At 37.3% G+C, this 18,163-nt stretch overlaps 1 protein-coding gene across 6 annotated transcripts in view; it reads right to left on the bottom strand.

The window, feature by feature from the left end:
- LOC138760684 (AT-rich interactive domain-containing protein 1B-like) overlaps positions 1-18,163 on the bottom strand; it is a 521,279-nt gene that overhangs the window by 178,855 nt on the left and 324,261 nt on the right. For all 6 annotated transcript variants that reach the window (XM_069931618.1, XM_069931621.1, XM_069931620.1 and 3 more), the window contains one exon: positions 7,791-8,031. In XM_069931618.1, the coding sequence (XP_069787719.1) occupies positions 7,791-8,031 (241 nt within the window). The remainder of the gene's footprint in view (positions 1-7,790; positions 8,032-18,163) is intronic.

Here is an 18,163-nt window from a genome sequence, read left to right as displayed (position 1 = left end):
AGAGATGGATATAGATATATGGATGGAAGGTTATGAGCTGGGTGCGGGTCAATGGGACTAGGTGGGAGAAGGTGCTCAGCATGGACTAGAAGGGCTGATCTGGCCTGTTTCTGTGCTGTAATTGTTGTTGTATGTAACACTCTGTATTTAGATTTCCAGGAGGTATTTTGTAAGGTGCCACATAAAAAGCTGATGGACTCAATACTGAGGGAAGTATTAACATGGATTGAAGGCTAATCATCCCATTAAACTCTCTTTCAGAATAAGTGGGTTATTTTCAGATGAGTGAAGTCCCACCCCCCACAGATCAATTCTTGGCCCCGTAATTACTTACTTTTTATATTAATAATTCTTAAGGAGAGGACAGAGTGCAAGCTAAGTTTGCTCTGGACACAAAAATATGTGGAATGGCACACTGACCTGAGGATATTTGGTCTCTGCAACAGGATACAGATAGGTTAAGCAAGTGAAAACTTGGCAAGTAGAGCTTTATATAAGAAATTGAGCAGTCATGCACTTTGACAAAAGGAATCATTACCTCAATCGAGGGATTCTGAATGTGTACAAGACATCAGGACATATCTGTTCTAGCTGACAAAAGGTTAACATGAAGATGCACCTAGTCAGGAAGGCAAATTACATACTGGTCTTTATAGGAAGGGGTAGAGTTTAGAAAAGGAAAAGTATTTTCATTATTACACAGAGCCTCACCTGGAATACAACATACAATTTGGATTTAACTTATTTAAGGACAGACAAACTTGAACTGGAGCCAATTCAAAAGAGAGCTTCCTCCTCATGAGAGATTTTCCCATCAACAGGAGCTAAAAATATTAAATCTGTATCCTTTGAAGAACAAAGGGTGATCTTATTGAAATGCGAGACCCTAAGGGAACATGACAGAATAAATATTGAGATGCTATAGGGGTCTGATTTGGGAGCCCTGCTCTTTATGATTTTTATAAATGACCTGGATGAAGAGGCAGAAGGATAGGTCATTAAGTTTGTGGATGACATGAAGGTTGGAGGAGTTGTGGATGGAGTTGAAGGTTACAAGAGGATATAGACAGGATACAGAGTTGGGCAGAGAAATGGCAGATGAATTTCAATCCAGATAGGTGTGAGGTGATGCATTTTGTAACTTTTTATTTATCGTACTATGAACTATATCAACCAAAATATGTACAAATGTTTCTCATTAAATATACACAGTGACATTTTCCCTCTTTTCTCCGAGGCTGGCATTTTCTGTTATATTTCATGTATGGTTCCCAAATTTGTTCAAACAATGTAATTTTGTCTTTTAAATTATACGTAATTTTTTCCAGTGGAATACACTTAATCATTTCCATGTACCAATGTTGTATTTTCAGGTTCTCTTCCATTTTCCAAGTTGACATTATACATTTTTTGCTACTGCTAAGACTATCATAATGAATCTTTTTTGGGCTCTATCCAATTTGACCTAGTTCTTTACTTACATTATTTAAAAGAAAAATTTCTGGATTTTTTGGTATTTTTTTTGTGATTTTGCTTAATATCTGATTTAGCTCTTCCCAAAAAGTATTCACTTTTGTGCATGCCCAAATTGCGTGTATTGTTGTTCCAATTTCTTGTTTACAGTAAAAGCATCTATCCGATATTGTTGGGTCCCACTCTTTTAATTTTGGAGGGTTGATATATAGCCTGTGTAACCAATTTTATTGTATCATACATAGCCTTGTTTTTATTGTATTCTTCATCGTTCCAGAACATAACTTTTCCCATGTTTCATTCTTTATCTTTATGTTTAAATAATTTTCCCATCTTTGTACCTTATTTCATCATTTTCCTTGCATTAAAGCTTAATGTACATGTTTGTTATAAATCTTTTAATTATAATTGTGTCTGTAATTACATATTCAAAGCTGCTTCCTTCTGGTAGTCTCAATCTGCTTCCCAATTTGTCCTTAAATAAGCTTTCAATTGATGGTATGCAAACAAATGGTCCGTGAGTTATTCCGTATTTGTCCTTCAACTGTTCACATGTTAATAAATTATTTCCCAAAAAACAATTTTCTATTCTCTTGATTCCTTTTCTCTCCCATTCTCTAAAAAATAAGTTGTCTATTGTAAAAGGGATTAGTGGATTTTGCATCAATAGCATTTTTGGAACTTGGTAATTTATCTTTATTTTTCTATATGTATCTTCTTAGGTGATGCATTTTGGAAGGACTAACCAGAAGGCTGAGCACAAGGTTAATGGTCAGTTACTTAAGAGTGTGGATGAACAGAGGGACCTTAGGGTGCAAATCCATACATCACTCAAGGTCGCCACACAGGTTGATAGGATAGTTAAGAAGGCCTACGGGATGCTGGGATTCATTAATAGAGGGATTGATTTCAGGAGTAGAGAGGTTACAACTCTACAAATCTTTGGTAAGACTACAGTTCAGTATTGTGTTCAGTTGTGGTCACCTCATTATAGAAATGTTACCAGGATGCTGTCTGGATTGAGAAACAAGTCTTATGAGGCAGGGTTAGCAGAGCTGGGACTGCACTATGATGCTACTGTAAAAACACCAAATTTCATGACTTGCTTATGACAATAAATTCTGATTCTGACTTTCCACTTTGAGATTGAGAGAAAACTTGATTGAGGTCTATAAGATTATGAGAGGCATAGATAGGGTGGAGAGCCAGCACCTGTTTCCTAGGGCAGGATCAGCAAACACCAGAGGACCTATGTGCAAAGTCAAGGGAGCGAAGTTTAGGGAAGACATCAGGGGTATTTTTTTCCACAAAGAGGTGTGGGAGCTTGGAATGCCTTGCTGGGGATGGTGGTGGAAGCTGAAACATTTTGGGCATTTAAGAAACTCTTTGAAAGATACATGGATGAAAGAAAAATAGAGGATTATGGGGAAGGGAGAGTTCTGTTCTTTTTTTTAAAGGAAGGAATATATGGGTTTGCACAACATTGAGGGCTGAAGGGCCTGTACTATGCTGCATTGTTCTATGTTTGGTCTCAAGGGAAAGTCTTCAAAATTAATTTTTAAATAAAAAAAATTTTAGACATACAGCACGGTGAATGACCATTTCAGCCCATGAGTCCTTGCCACCTAATTTACATCCAATTAACCTACACCCTTAGTATGCTTCAAACAGTGGGAGGAAACCAGAGGAAACCATGAAGACTCAAAGAACGTTAAAAACTCCTTACAGACAGCGTGGGATTCAACCACAGACCTGATTGCTGGCGCTGTAAAGGCATTGCGCTAACCACTACGCCAACCAGAACGTACTCAAGGGAGTGTTCATATAAAAATGAAGTGCATATGAATTTCTTTACACAGAAGTTAATAATTTTGGAGATGTCCTGATGATTATAATGTACCACAAAAGACAATGAAGTGTTGTTTATTAATCTTTCATTGAACTTTGTTGGGGGACAAAAACAGACCAAAATGGGAAAAAAGTTCACAGACAGGGAGACTGATTTTCACCTTCTGCCTCCATCCCACAATAATGTTTAGAAACCACATCATGAGCACCAAATATACTACACCCAATTGGAATTACAGTAAGTAAGGAGGATCAGGGACAACCACCCTCCACTACACATTAAGAGCTCCAAAGTGGGGAGAGTAGAGAGCACCAAGTTCCTCAGAATCTACAGAAGAAGTGACCTATCCTGGACACTCCTCTTCACACTTGTCAGAAAGGCTCAACAGTGAATGCACTTCCTGCAAAGACTTAAGCAGACAAGGCTACCAGCCACCATCCTGTCAACATTTTAATCGAAGCTCTATCGAGAGCATCCTGGCCAGCTGTAACACAGTGTGGTCCAGTTGCTGTAGAGCAATGGATTGGAGTTCAATCTACAGGACCATAAGAGCAGCAGAGAGGATCACTAGGGTCTCCTTCCCCCCACATCGATGTGATCTACCAGGATGGTTGGTCAAAGAAGACTCGTAAAATTGTTGAGGACCCTTACCACCCCGCACAGTATAGTTCAGCTACTCCCGACAGGAAAGAGATACAAGAATATCAGAGCCAGAACCACCAGGTTGAGAAACAGCTTCTTCCCATGGACATTGAGCCTGCTGAATGACTGAAATGAACTGCTCAGACAAATCCCCCCCAAGACTCTACTATTTATTAAATATATATGTACAGCGTACACATATATTTGTCTGTATGCGTTATGTCTGGATGTGTGTTTCCCTGTTTTTTCACTGAAGACTGGAGAACACTGTTTCATTGAGTTGTATCAGTTGTTTCATCAGATGAAAATAAACTTGAACTTCACTGAACTTAATAGCTGCTTCCTCTGGTAAGAATATTTGATTACAGTACCTGGATGATGGGAAAGCATGAGGAATAAGAGAAGGGAGGAGGTATAGTGTGGTTGTTGCAACTTCATTAATGCAACAATGTGCCCCAAGAAGAGTGGGTATTGGTTGAGAATAAAGAGTGGATCAGAATGTTACAGAAAATAATGGGCCTTTCTGCATGAGATGGGAAGATGGTTCTGATGGTTGCATCATATTGGACCAATCAGAAAAGAAAGCTGATTCATTGAATATGGAGTCTGGCAAAACAGATGGTGAGAACATGGGAACCCAATTATAATAATAATGATAACAATTATAACTCAATTCCTAGTATTATTATTTATTCAGGGACAAGTACAGGAAATTAAACTGAGGTGATTTGTGAGCTACGTCAAATATAAAGGCAGTAAAATGAGCAGAGAAAAAAGAAAGCACACTGGAAACATTGCTCAGATACCACAATCAAGACAAATTATTTCCCAAATGCTGTGGGAATTATCATTGTTGATGTTTCCAAAATGGGCTACAAATCTGAAAGAAAACTTTTAAGGATTTGTTTTTATATTCACAAGTTTTTCTTCTGAACCACGTACTATGAGATAATGTCAACAAAAATTACAGGTCATGGCATAAATAACAAGATAGTCCATCTGGGATTTGAAAGAACTAAAGATCAGAGAAAAAAGCCATCAATTTTTGATGATGTGGATAAATTCATATCTATCCTCACTCACAGGGATTTTCATTGTGTTAATGGTGAGGTATCACACATTCCTGCATGGGGCAATCATGGTCATGAAGTTCACAAGGGGAGATCTGTTCAATCAAACTGCCGTAATCTTAGATTATAAAAAAGGAAACTTCAGACAAACTGGTAACAAAGAAACATTGAGAATTCATTATCTGTACCGAGCAAGAAAAAGGTGTCTGGAAGTATATATCATATACCCTTTTTACACAGAGATACCACTAAATTGATGTGCCAATGACTGGTATTTAAAGCCAGGTTGGGTTGGATCAGAGCATCACACTGAACCAAGAAAAACCAGTTCAGGGCGACCTTTTACAAAGCAATCTAGCATCCCGTGTCAAAAGGAGGTGGGACTTGCAGCCTTTGACCATCCTGGACTCGAGAAGGCAGGTAAGCCTTTTATACTGGAGATGATGTGAAACATATTGGCTCTGATATTACCTACCTTGGAGGGTAAGTACCAGGATGAAAGTGATTCCCCATCCCATGTTCGTCGCATTCACTCAAGTAAGTGAACAGTTAATTACCGTCATTCAAGGGCAGTGTAAAAGGGCCTATACAATGGAGCTGAGAACACTTCAAAAGTACAGAATAAGAAGGTCACAATCAAGGACAGCAGTATTTAGTTCTTTGCCTTTTTTTTAGTAATTTCATCTGACATCTTATGTAATATAACCTCTGTATTTGTTCTCATATTATCTTATTTGTTCAGATTTTATGAACCATTTTATAGTGGGAACAAAGGGGGTCTGGGTTATGCTGCACTGTTTATATTGACTAGCTTTCTCTCAAATCAGTAGGTTCAGGTCAAACCCCGAGGATTGGTGTAAGCTGGCTCTGCAGCTGTGACGGAGACCAGGAAATTTGGTTAATGAAATAAGTTGTACAGGAAAAAAGGTGGTTCGACATGAAGTCAAGGTATTTGAGGGAGTTTATGTAATTGTGATGGATACTTTACTCGAACCAATTTCATAAAATGTACATAGAGAAGCTAAGAAAGAGGAGTCATGAAACAAATGAAAAAGCAAGTTGAAAATTAAGGACAAAGGTGATGAAACTTTCAACTTCTCTATGTCTGTAGGAAGTAGCAGTTGTGCAGCCATCAATGTACCAGAAAGAGGTGAGTGAGTTGGGCTTAAAAAAGGATGCTCTGTAGCGAGTGTTGCAGTGAATAAAGCACAATAGAAGTTGTTCATGAGCTGAACCCACAAAACTTTTTAAAAAATCTTCGCAAGAGTTTAAATAATTACAGTTAGCGACACACCTGATGCAACACACCTCCTAGAGTTCTTTGTGCCCACCCCTGGTCACTAGGAACTCCTGATCTTATGGGGGCCCGCAACTAAGGACGCTGGATGGATAATGGAGTGGCGTGGTTCGCCACAGCTCCACATTTTCCACAAGTATACTTGGCTGTATATAGGTTCCCATAATTCTTTGATTTGGCTTAGGAGTGGAATTTAATATTCTCTCAATACTATTTCAGGACTTGCCTAAACATCAAGTGAAATATTGTACAGGTTTATAAATTAATTTCCTCATTTCAAATTAGATGCTAACTGGGGGATAGAGTGAATCCACTCGAATGTTACAATAAATATCAAATAAATTTGCGAACATATGACAAAAAAAATTAAGAATTATAATACATGTATAAGTTTGGTAATGCATGCATTTTTAAGGTTTTTAATAAATTCTTATTGATTTGGGACTTTTGTTCTTTCAACCAGTACAGCACGTAAAAAGGGCCATACCAACCAAGTTGTCTGCTCAAGCTAGTCCCATTTGTCAATATTTAGCCCATATCCCTCAAATCCTTTGCTCTCCATGTATCAGTCTTAATGTGTAGTCATGGAATAGTGACACACAATAATAGAAAAAGCACAGAAAGGAGGGGGAACAGAGATCCTGATATACACATGATTAAAGATTGGATAAGAGCACAATAAAATTCCTTTTATTAGATTACGGTAACTTGTTAAATATGGGTTGTCATGGATCATATCATTAAATTAGACAGAATTTATCCTTTGTTTAGATCAAGGGATTGTCTGATGTAGTTTTACTTATTTTCTATTCAGAATTTTTTTTAAGAAATATTGTTAAATAAACAATATGGATAGGTTTTCAGTTTACATTTATATTAATTTGTGATGTGTCTACAATATGATCTGTTATGTCGGATTTATATGTTAAACTCATTTAAATATTTTTAAAAGAAAGATTACAATAAAAAGGTTTGGTTTTATAGGTAGAGAAGGAAGAAGACAATGGTGAACTCATTTAAGACATCCAAGTGCCATGATTGGAGTACCAAACACAATATTTGAAATCATATTAGAAGAATGAAAACAAAAAGGTAAGTTTATTTGAAACGCTCAGATTATTTCCATATCGAAAAAGATGAAGGAGTGACTTGTTGGGGGTCTTCAAGATTTTGATCACAATTTATCACAATCAATGCAAGATAGTTGGGGGTTTTAAAGTGCATATTTGCCATTAAGATGATAAACCATCATTTTGTTTTGCGGTTAAAACAGAGTTGACAAAAGTTACTTTTGAAAAAAGTCAGGTGACTACATGAAATCTCAAGCAAAAACAGAATAGGACAAGTTCTAGTGGAGTAAAGTAATGTCACAAACTTCATAGGCCAAATGTTCCATTTCTCTTCAATAGCTTTCTTCAATTCTAGAAAAGTTACTAGAATGGAGAAAAAAAAAAGTTACCTGGTACACCTGCTGGTGACAGGGTCCCGGATCTGGATTGGTTACTTCCAACAGGGGAACCAACAGGAGAGGGAGAGGGTCCTCGAATGCCAGAGAGGTGAGGGGAAGCATGGGGCGAGAAGGGAGATTGTGCAGGGTTACTCTGTTCTCCTTGGCCACTCGAAGAACCTGAAGCACTAACTCCAGAACTTAAAGTTCCCTCTGTACCAGTTGGCAAATCATCAATGGATCCAGACAAATCCTAGCAAAAAGAAAAAAAAAAAAATCACAATTTGGTGTTGATCCATATCATAATTATGCAATACTTAAATTATCCAATAATAGATCATATGTAAAATTTTTCTTAAGTTTTTTTTGCCATCTCTTACATCTGGCATATTGTAAACATAGCTCTAAAATTGTGGTTAAAGATTGGTGTTGCTTTGAATGGTCTCCAAAGATCTTTTCCTCCATCTTCCCTAAACTACCTCCAAGATTTTTGAACCAGTCAGATCTCTGTCATTGGAAGGATGGGATCCTGTTCTCTGAGTGCTCTTTCCCTGTCGCATCTTCTCTAAAAGCCTTCCATTCCACAACATCTGAAGTGCCCTCCTTCTTCAGGAAACATGGGTTTACTTCCACATAGTTGGTAGATCCCTCTCTCTTTCCTGTTTCACAGACCTTGTCTCATCCCTCACCTTCCAAACAGAATATTAGGTAGTTTTACGAGTTCTCACTTTTCACCTCAAGAACTTCCAAGATTCTATCTGCAACAGTAGGATCCCAGCACCAGCCACACCCTCCCCTTTCCTCCACACCCCACCTCATCCACTCTCACCTTGACTCTCTGCTCATCCACCTGACCCTGGCACTTTCCTCTGTAATCACATTTGTTCTTCCACCACCCTTCCTCATAACCATCCATGGATCAAAAGACCCCTTTCAAATGAGGCAAGAATTCACATGCACCTCCTCCAAACTCATCTACTATTTGCAGTGCTTCTGATGAGACTTTCTCCACATTGGCAACATGAAGCTGCATACAAGGTGACTGATTTATAGTTCCTGTGCATTGTTCATTTTGTTCTGTGACATTACAGATTTTCCTCTCATTACCACATTAATCCATTTGTACCTCGGTATTTTAACTCTCAGTGTCCTTTTCAATGCAAACTATAAGAACCTGGGTAGTCTAGAACCCAAAGGTATGGGCATTGAACTTTACAATGACAGGTAAACCTTACTTCCTGTATTTATAATTCATTTTAATTTACACACACAATCACTATAAGGGCGGGTGGGCATGCGTAAGTGTTTTGAGAAGCTGGTGTTTCAGCTCCTGCATAAACGATGACATATATCCATTCCAATTTGCCTACTACAGCCACATGTCTATGGCAGATGCCACCTGACTGGCACTACACAAAACCATGGAACATTGTATAGCAAAGAGACATACATCAGGATGTATGTATCAGGCTCTACAGTTCGACATTCAACACCACCATCCCCTTAAATCTCAGGATGGTCACCCTTATTTAATACAATGATTGGACGTGTCAACTCGATTAAAATTAACATTTTACCTCAATGTTTGTACCCTTCTGAAGCTTTACCAATTTTCATTCTTAAATTTTTTTTAGATCATTAAATTCATTTATTTATTTGTACATATGGCAGGGAAAACAACCCCATATAAATAAGGACTTTAAAAAAATGGGGGTTTATAACTTCCAAATTTTAGATTTTATTACTGGCCGATTAAGATACGCGATCTACTCTTATTGTTACATTTTGATAAATTAGTGCATCGTCCTTCTTGGGTAGAAATAGAACTAAAATTTTCTTAAAAAATCATCTATGTTGGCAATTTTAGGTTCCCTTTTACCCTTTTCCTTTTCTAAATTGACACATAATCTGATAATAAGAAACAAGTTGAGAATATTAGCTCAATTTAGAAAATGTTTTGCTTATAATAGTTTCTCTCTTGTTAGTCCCATTATATAACCATCTTTTTCAGCCGTCTGTGTTAGTCGCAGGCTTAAAGAAATGGTATAGATTCGGTACTAAAAGTTATAAAGATCTTTTTATTTGTGATAACTTTGCCTCTTGTAAACAATTGACAGTAAAATTTAAAGTTTCCAATAGACAATTTTTTATGATATTTGCAAGTTAGGCATTTTGTTCAATCCAAACGTTCTGATTTTCCTTGAATCTCAGATACAAATATTCTTGATTTACTTTTTGATCTACAGTTTATTCACAGTCAATTAATATCAAGTATTTATAATGACTGATTGGATTTAAGATCAGACTCAATGGCTGGAATTAAGAATGACTTGAAATGCAATATATAACATTTTAAGATGAAGATTGGTACTTCCTTCACTCTTAGCTTGATTATGATTCCGCATTTAGTCCAAACTCATATTATCTAGTTTTTATGCAGATGTTGATCCACTATGTGATAAGTAAAATTTTTGAAGCTTCATTGTTTTGAGAGTGCCCCAATTTAGAAAAATTTGGGGAAAGTATTTTCCCAACTTTATCAATGATTTTTAAGATTAAAATAGAACTATGCCCTTTAATTGCTTTGTTTGGTTTTTCTTGCGAACTGGATATACCTCTGTCTGCATCCCATGTTAATAGCCAGATGAGCAATTTTAATGAAATGGAAAGATGACTCTTCACCTACCCATATACAGAGCTTACATGATGTTATGTCCTATTTATGCTTGGATAAAATTAGATACAACATTAAAGATAGAAAGTTTCAATTTGACAAGATGTGGGGCCCATTCATGGACTTTTATCATAACTGGAAGAATTAAGAAGTTTGAAGGCCCCTGAGGCTCTCAATCTGTTATCTTCACAATTTATACAAGTTAACTTTGGTTAGAGGGAGAGGTAAGATTAGTTAGACTATTTAGATTTATTTTATTTTTCCTTTTTTAGAATAAATACGAGTTTATGTGTGGTTATCATAGATCATATCAACAAATAAGATGAAAATGTCTTTATCTACACAAAGGGATTTTCAATTTTGTTCCATTTATTTTTTATTCAATATTGTGTTGGACACATTATGAGAAATGGATTAACCGCAAATTAGTATATAATAGAATTAGATGTCCTAAGATATGTGATATGTATATGATATGACCTGTTGTATGCTATTACTAAGTGACTATGTATGTAAATTTATATTAAACTCAATAAAAATATTTTAAAAAGAAAGAAAACATGGCTGAATGGTGTAATAACAACAACCTCACACTCAGTGTTACCAAGACCAAGGAGCTGATTGTAGACTTTAGGAAAGAAAATTCTAGGTGTATGATCCACTGTTCATTAAGAGATGGGAGGTGGAGAGGGGGAGCTCATTTAAATTCCTAGCAGTCACTATTTTGGAGGACTTTTCCTGGACTCATCATAAAAATGCCATCATGAAGAAAGCATGTCAGCATCTCTACTTTCTCAGGAGTCTGCAGAGGTTTGGTCATTGGAAACCTTGGCTTCTATAGATGTGTAGTTGGAAGCGTACTGACTGGTTGTATCATGGCCTGGAAAGGGGCACCAATATCTCTGAGCAGAAAACCCTGCAAAATATAGCAGACACAGCCCAGTACATCACATGCAAAACCATCGAGAACATCCACATGGAACGCTGCTATCGGAGAGCAGCAGCAATAATCAAGGCACTCTGTTCTCACTGTTGCCATCAGGAAAGAGGTATAGGTACCACAAGACTCATAACTTAAGCTACCCCTCAACCATTAAACTCCTGAACAATACTCATTCAGAGATTCATTTAAGGCACACGTGTCAAACTCAGGTCCGCGGGCCAAATTTGGCCCGTGATATAATTATATTTGGCCCACAAGATCATATCAAATATGTACTAGAGCTGGCCCGCTGGCCGCCGCGCCAGTATAGCGCATGCACAGCTAATACTACAAATCCCAGAATGCTTTGCAAATGCATTGGCGCCGGCCCGTCAGCCCGCTAATCGCCCCCGCCTCCTCTCTTTACTTTCATTACCATCTGTGACCTGTCGCCTAACTCACATGTAATAAACCCCTTATGAAAAATGGCCAAACAAAAGACAGAAAACAGGACCTTTCAAGACAGGTGGGAGGCAGACTTCTATCATTGAAGCAAGTTGTTATTTTTTTGACTTGTTGGCTTGTAAAAAAAAAATACATTTAAAAGGAGCTTAAAGGCTATCGAGAAATTATTTATTGAATATTTTATTTCTCATTTATCAATGTTTCTTCTGGAAAGAGTTTAACCAAAACTATTAATAAACATTTATTTTAATAAGATAAAGTTTAACATTACATATGTTGAAAGAAGAGAAAACATGCAGATGTTGTTGAAAATTTTCAATAAATATTTAGTTTGGCCCACGACTTAGTCCAAGTTTTTAATTTTGGCCCTCTGTGAATTTGAGTGTGACACCCCTGATTTAAGGGCTCTTACTTCACTTATTATTGATTATTTATTTTATGTATAGCAGTTTGTTTACATTTCTTTCTTTTCTTTATTTCTTTCTTTTGCATACATTCCTTTCTTCTTGAGTAGTTTACTGTTACTGGGAAGTAGAAATTCTGCCTGACCCACAGGAAAAAATAATGCAGGGTGTGAGGTCATGCAATTATCCTGACAATAAATTTGTACTTTTGTTCTATTCCTGTTTAAAATGACCTATAATCCATAATTTTATCAAATGGATTTCATCCCTCATCTGCCCTTCATCTCTACTTTAATGGTTCCCATTATTACTTTTCCTGTCAGATTTGAACCAGTACTCTATATCCCTGCTTATCACCCTCCAGCATGTGTCTCCACCTTCACCCTCCTCTTGCCCACCTACTCTATCACTTCTCCTCAGTCCACCTATCACTTATTGGCCCTCGCCTCACCCCTGCTCCTCTGTTCTTTATACCAGCTAACTCTCCTTTACAATCTCACCCCAGATGCAGGGTCTCAACCAAAAACATTAATAATTCACAAGTGCTCCTGAACCTGCTGAATTCCTGCAGCAATTTATTTTGCTCTGGATGGAAATAATTACCACCTTGGCAGAATATTTTCATCAAAGATGTTACCAACATAATATAACATTTCTAGCTAATCAAACCACTTTCTGAATCCCAGAATCTACACAAAACATTGTCCAAGTAATGTTTACGCAGTGCCAAATGTTATTCAAAACAACAAATGATTATCAAACTTCATTTTGACCCATGTTGATGTGTGTTTCATCTGGAGACTGCAAACCTTCTTCAGGTCAAATCTTTTTGTATGAAAACAGTATTTTTGAAGGGTTTTTAGTGAATCTCTGATTAATTACTGAAGCAATAATAATGTAAACCAGTGGTTCTCAACCTTTTTCTTTCCACTCTCATACCACTTTAAGTAATCCCTATGCTATAAGTGCTCTCTGATTAGTAAGGGATTGCTTAAGGTGGTGTGTGAGTCGGAAGGATGAGAATCACTGCTCTAGATTCAATTGTTAGTGAAATATTTTGCTTGAGAAAAATTGTCATTGACCCATTTCCTTTGGAGTTATGAAACCATGCACATAACGAGTCAATTAGGTACGATTAAAACAGTGGTTTTCAAACTTTCCACTCACATACCACCTTGAGCAATTCTTTACTAATCACAGAGCACTTATGACATAGGGATTACATAAAGTGGTATATGTGAGTGGAAAGAAAAAGGATGAGAACCACTGAATTGTAAACTCTAGGAAAACAATTTTAGCAGAATTTAGTAAAGGTAAACTACACAAATACGCAAAGGAAATCCAAATATCCATTCAAAATAATTATTGTACAGGAGAGTTAGACTTAGAAAATTTGTCCTCATGCACATTTCACGTCACCATGTTTCCTTCACTTAGTTGCTAGTTTACTACCCAAAGCACATAGCTATTAGTTTGAGCTCTAACCAAGAATTAAATTGCACATTCCGGATTTACATGGTATCTCAAGAGAAACAAAAACTATGTTGTTGGAGCAACTTTAAATTTGGATGAAATTTTGAACTGCTAGATTTTAAGGAAACTTAATAAAAGCAATTTCTTTTTGAGCTCAAGCAATCGGTTAAGATGGTTCATTATTTGCTTTTTTTTCACTTGTATTCAGTAATAGGCCAGTATATTTGTTTTCATACATCAATAATAAGTGCATCCTAAGTGCAGTATTATATGAACACAAGTTTATTTTTATGCTTGCTATGAAATAGAATATTTAAGATTAAAGGAGAACAGTACACATAATTTAGATGTCTGGACCAATGATCCATAACCATGGTGACAGCTGGGGAATTAGTTAATTAAATAAAGTCAGTTAATTAAATAAATGAGGTCCATTTGGTAATGGTGACTGCCTGATAGTCTTAAACTCTGATCTGGTTCATCAGTCTCCTTTAAGAGCGGTAAACTGTTCTGTCTTATGCTTTGCTACAATATTGGTATAAAAAGCGATAATAACGAAGCCAAGAGAATCTCCTATCATTAATCCAAGCAAGAAGCACAACAAAAACAAATCCAGCTCAATAGACCCTCAAATCCTCCTTTACACCAATGCTAGGAATGTGCCAAAATTGGGAGCTCTAAATGAGCAACAATCTGATCATTTTTATCCATAACTTTCAGCCTATATCCTACTCTTCCATCAGTATCACAATGGATAGAACAAGTGGTTCAAAATTACTGAGGATGGAATGATCCATGTAGCTGTCAATTATAAGACCCATCGAGTCTGCTCCACCATTCAAATCATAGTTGATGCATTTTTCCTCTCAACCTCATTCTCCTGACTTCTCCCTGTAACGTTTGACACCCTGACATTGAGACTGGACTAAATATCTTCCATCATCAGGCCATAAAAGATGTTTAGCCATTGTTTTCCTCTACTGATGTGTCTGTAATTCCTACTTGATGAACAAATTTTCTCAGTGTAGAAAAGCTACAAAGAGAACTTTCAATGTGGACTGTTAATATGCATTAAACAGTAGCCTACTTGAAGTGCCAATCAATCAGGGAGTGTCCAGGAGATACAAGTGGCACATTAATTAGGCTTTACGGCAAGTGATTTTTAAAATTTAATTTTAAAAATTTAGATATTGAGCATGATAACAGGCCATTTTGGCCCACAAGTCCATGCTGCCCAATTTACATCCAATTAACCTGCACCCACGATATGTTTTGAACAGTGGGAGGAAACCGGATCCCCTGGAGGAAACCCACCCAGACACAGGAGAAAGTACAAACTACTTACAGACAGCACAGGAACTGAACCCTGGACCTGATCGCTGGCGCTGTTAAGGCATTGCGCTAACCACCATGACAACCATGCCACCCTAATGAAACCATCTAAAGGGGAAAACCTAATCTGACATCACTTAACCAACTATGCACTATCTTTAATATTTAGAGTAGGAATGGCTACCATGGTGAACCTGTGCTGACACAACTCACCATCATTTTGTATAGCCTCCTGCCATGCTAGATGGGATACACAAGATTGGCTGGTAGTGAAGGATTGGTAAGAAGTTTCCAATTGACTATGTCGATCCAACAATCAAGAAAGCAGTGAAAATTCATCTCATCCATAGTTGTGGGACCTTCACGTGTAAATTCTCTGTAGATGCTTACTTAATCAACAACACCTCAGAAAGCAATTGTGTTTGATACATTCGAAGATATAGTCTTATCTGATCAAACAGCCTTAAAACTTTCAATGGTTCAAATCTTATGTTTTTTTCCACAAATTTACTATCCTTTGAACAAAGCAGTTAAACTGTTCAAATTTAAAATAAATTTAGACATACAACAGGGTAACAGGACCTTCCGGCCCATGAGCCATGTCCTCCACCCTCCCCATCAACACACCAAATAACCAATAATCTCCATATGTACTGGAAGCTGGGAGGAAACTGGACAACTCAGAGGACACCCATGCTGTCAAAGGGAGAAATACAAACTCCTTATAAATAGCACTGGATATGAACCTGGATTGCGGACGTTATAATAAAATTGCACTAACCGCTACAATAACCGTGCTGCCCCAAACCTTTCTCCAGCACTTTTCTGTGCTGCATTAGACCCCAGCATCTGCAGATTTTCTAACATACTCTGGTTTATTCCTTGAAATGTGAAGCAATAAATTTGATTGTGTTTTTTGTTCTCTATTACAACTGGAAGTTTAATGGCATTCACAAACAATTTTTTTTAACTTATAACATTAAATAGATAAGATAGTAAGGATGGTGGGGTGGTGCTCTTAATCAAGGATGATATCAGGGCAATAGTGAGGGATGATATAAGACCTAAAGAACAGAAAATGTTGAGTCTATCTAGATAAAGATTAAGGACAGTAAATGGAAAAAAAAATCATTGGTGGGAGTTGGCTATCACCCACTAAATAGCAATAGCACAGTGGCACAGGCAATTAACTGAGAGATAACTGAGGCACGTAAGAACGGAACAGCAGTTGTCGTGGATGACTAACTTCCACATAGATTGGGAAAATCAAGTTGGTCAAGGGAGTCTGGAGGATGACTTCATAAAATGCATCTGTGATAGCTTTCTAGAGCAGCATGTTAAGGAACCAACAAAGAAGAATAATATTTTAGATCTAGTGTGCAATGAGATAGGTAAAATTAACTATTGAGTAGTTAGGGACTCTTGGAAAAAGCGATCATAGTATGATTGAATTTCTCATACAGATGGAGGGTGCAATAGTTAGATCTAAAACTAGTGCATTATGCTTGAAGAGGGGAGACTACAACAGGATGAGGGAAGAATTGGTCAGCGTGGACTGGGAGCACAGGTAGCTGGCAGACATTTGAGGAACAGTGGAAGACTTTCAAAGAGATTTTTCACAGTACTCCAACAAAAATATATTCTTGTTAAAAATAAGGGCAATAAGAGAATCAGCCTTCGTTAACTGAGGAAATGAAGGAAAATATAAAATTAAAAGCTCATGCGTACAAAGTAGCAAGAGTAGTGGGAAACTGAAGGATAGGGAAAACTTTAAAAGGCACAAGAGACTTATCAATAAGATACAGAGGAATGGATTTGGGGGAAGTATTTGGCATGGATTGAGGATTAGTTAACTGACAGAAGGCAGAGAGTCAGGATAAATGGTTGTTTTTCTGATTGGCAGACAGTGGTAAGTGGGGTGCTGCAGGGATCGGTGCTGGGCCTGCAGCTGTTCACCATTTACATTGATGATTTGTAAGAGGGGACAGAGTGAGGTGTAGCTAAGTTTCGGATGATACTAAAATGAGTGGAAAAGCAAATTTTACAAGAGGATGTGGAGATGCTGCAGAAGGATATAGTTAAGTTAGGTGAGTGAGCAAATGTCTGGCAGATGGAGTACAGTGTTAGAAAATGTGAGATCATCCACTTTGGAAGGAAAAGTAGAAGAGCAGATTATTATTTAAATGGTGAAAAACTGCAGTATGCTGTAGCGCAGAAGGACTTAGGAGTGCTTGTGCATGAATCATAAAAAGTTGGGTTGCGGATACAACAGGTTATTAAGAAGGCAAACAGAATGTTGGCCTTCATCACCAGAAGAATTGAATTCAAGAGCAGGGAGGTCATGCTGCAACTGTATGAGGTACTGATGAGGCTGCACCTCGAGTACTGTGTGTAGTTCTGGTCTCCATACTTGAGAAAGGATATACTGGCTTTGGAGGCAGTCCAGAGGAGGTTCATCAGGTTGATCCTTAGGTGAGGGGTTTGACCTATGTGGAGAGACTAAATTGTCTGGTAATAAACTCCCTCAAATTCAAAAGAATGAGAGAAGATCTTATAGAAACATATAAAATTATGAAAAAGAATAGATAAGATAGAGGCAAGAAAATTGTTTTTGGTGGTAGGTGAGACCAGAATTAGGGAACACAGCCTCAAGATTCAGGACTACATTTAAGATGGAGATGAGGAAAAACTGTTTTCCCCAGAATAGTGGATCTGTCAAATTCTCTACCCAGGGAAGCAGTTGAGGCTATTTCTTTTTTAAGGTTCAGTTAGATATATTTTTACATAACAAAGGAATTAAGGGATATGGGGAAAAGGCTGGTAGGTGGAGTTGAATCAATGATCTTTTTGAATGGTGAAGCAGGCTCGATGGGCCGGATGGCCTACTCCTGCTCCTATTTCTTATGTCCTAAGTATCTTGAACATTTCTCCTCAGCTTTCTGGTGTACAGAGAAAAAAAAAATCCCAAGTTCTTCAGATATTCTAAGATAGGTATCGTGTCTATTCATACCCATTTTCTTCCCCAATATTCAAATCTTTATTATAATATGACTAAAACTGGATACTGCTGTAGATATAGACTGTAAAAATGTTCCACTCTCCTAGGATTAGTGCT

This window comes from Narcine bancroftii, chromosome 4, assembly GCF_036971445.1.
Source record: "Narcine bancroftii isolate sNarBan1 chromosome 4, sNarBan1.hap1, whole genome shotgun sequence".
Classification (NCBI taxonomy): Eukaryota; Metazoa; Chordata; class Chondrichthyes; order Torpediniformes; family Narcinidae; genus Narcine; species Narcine bancroftii.
Note: the sequence above shows the minus strand (reverse complement) of the source record. Positions and strands in the feature narration are given on the sequence as shown.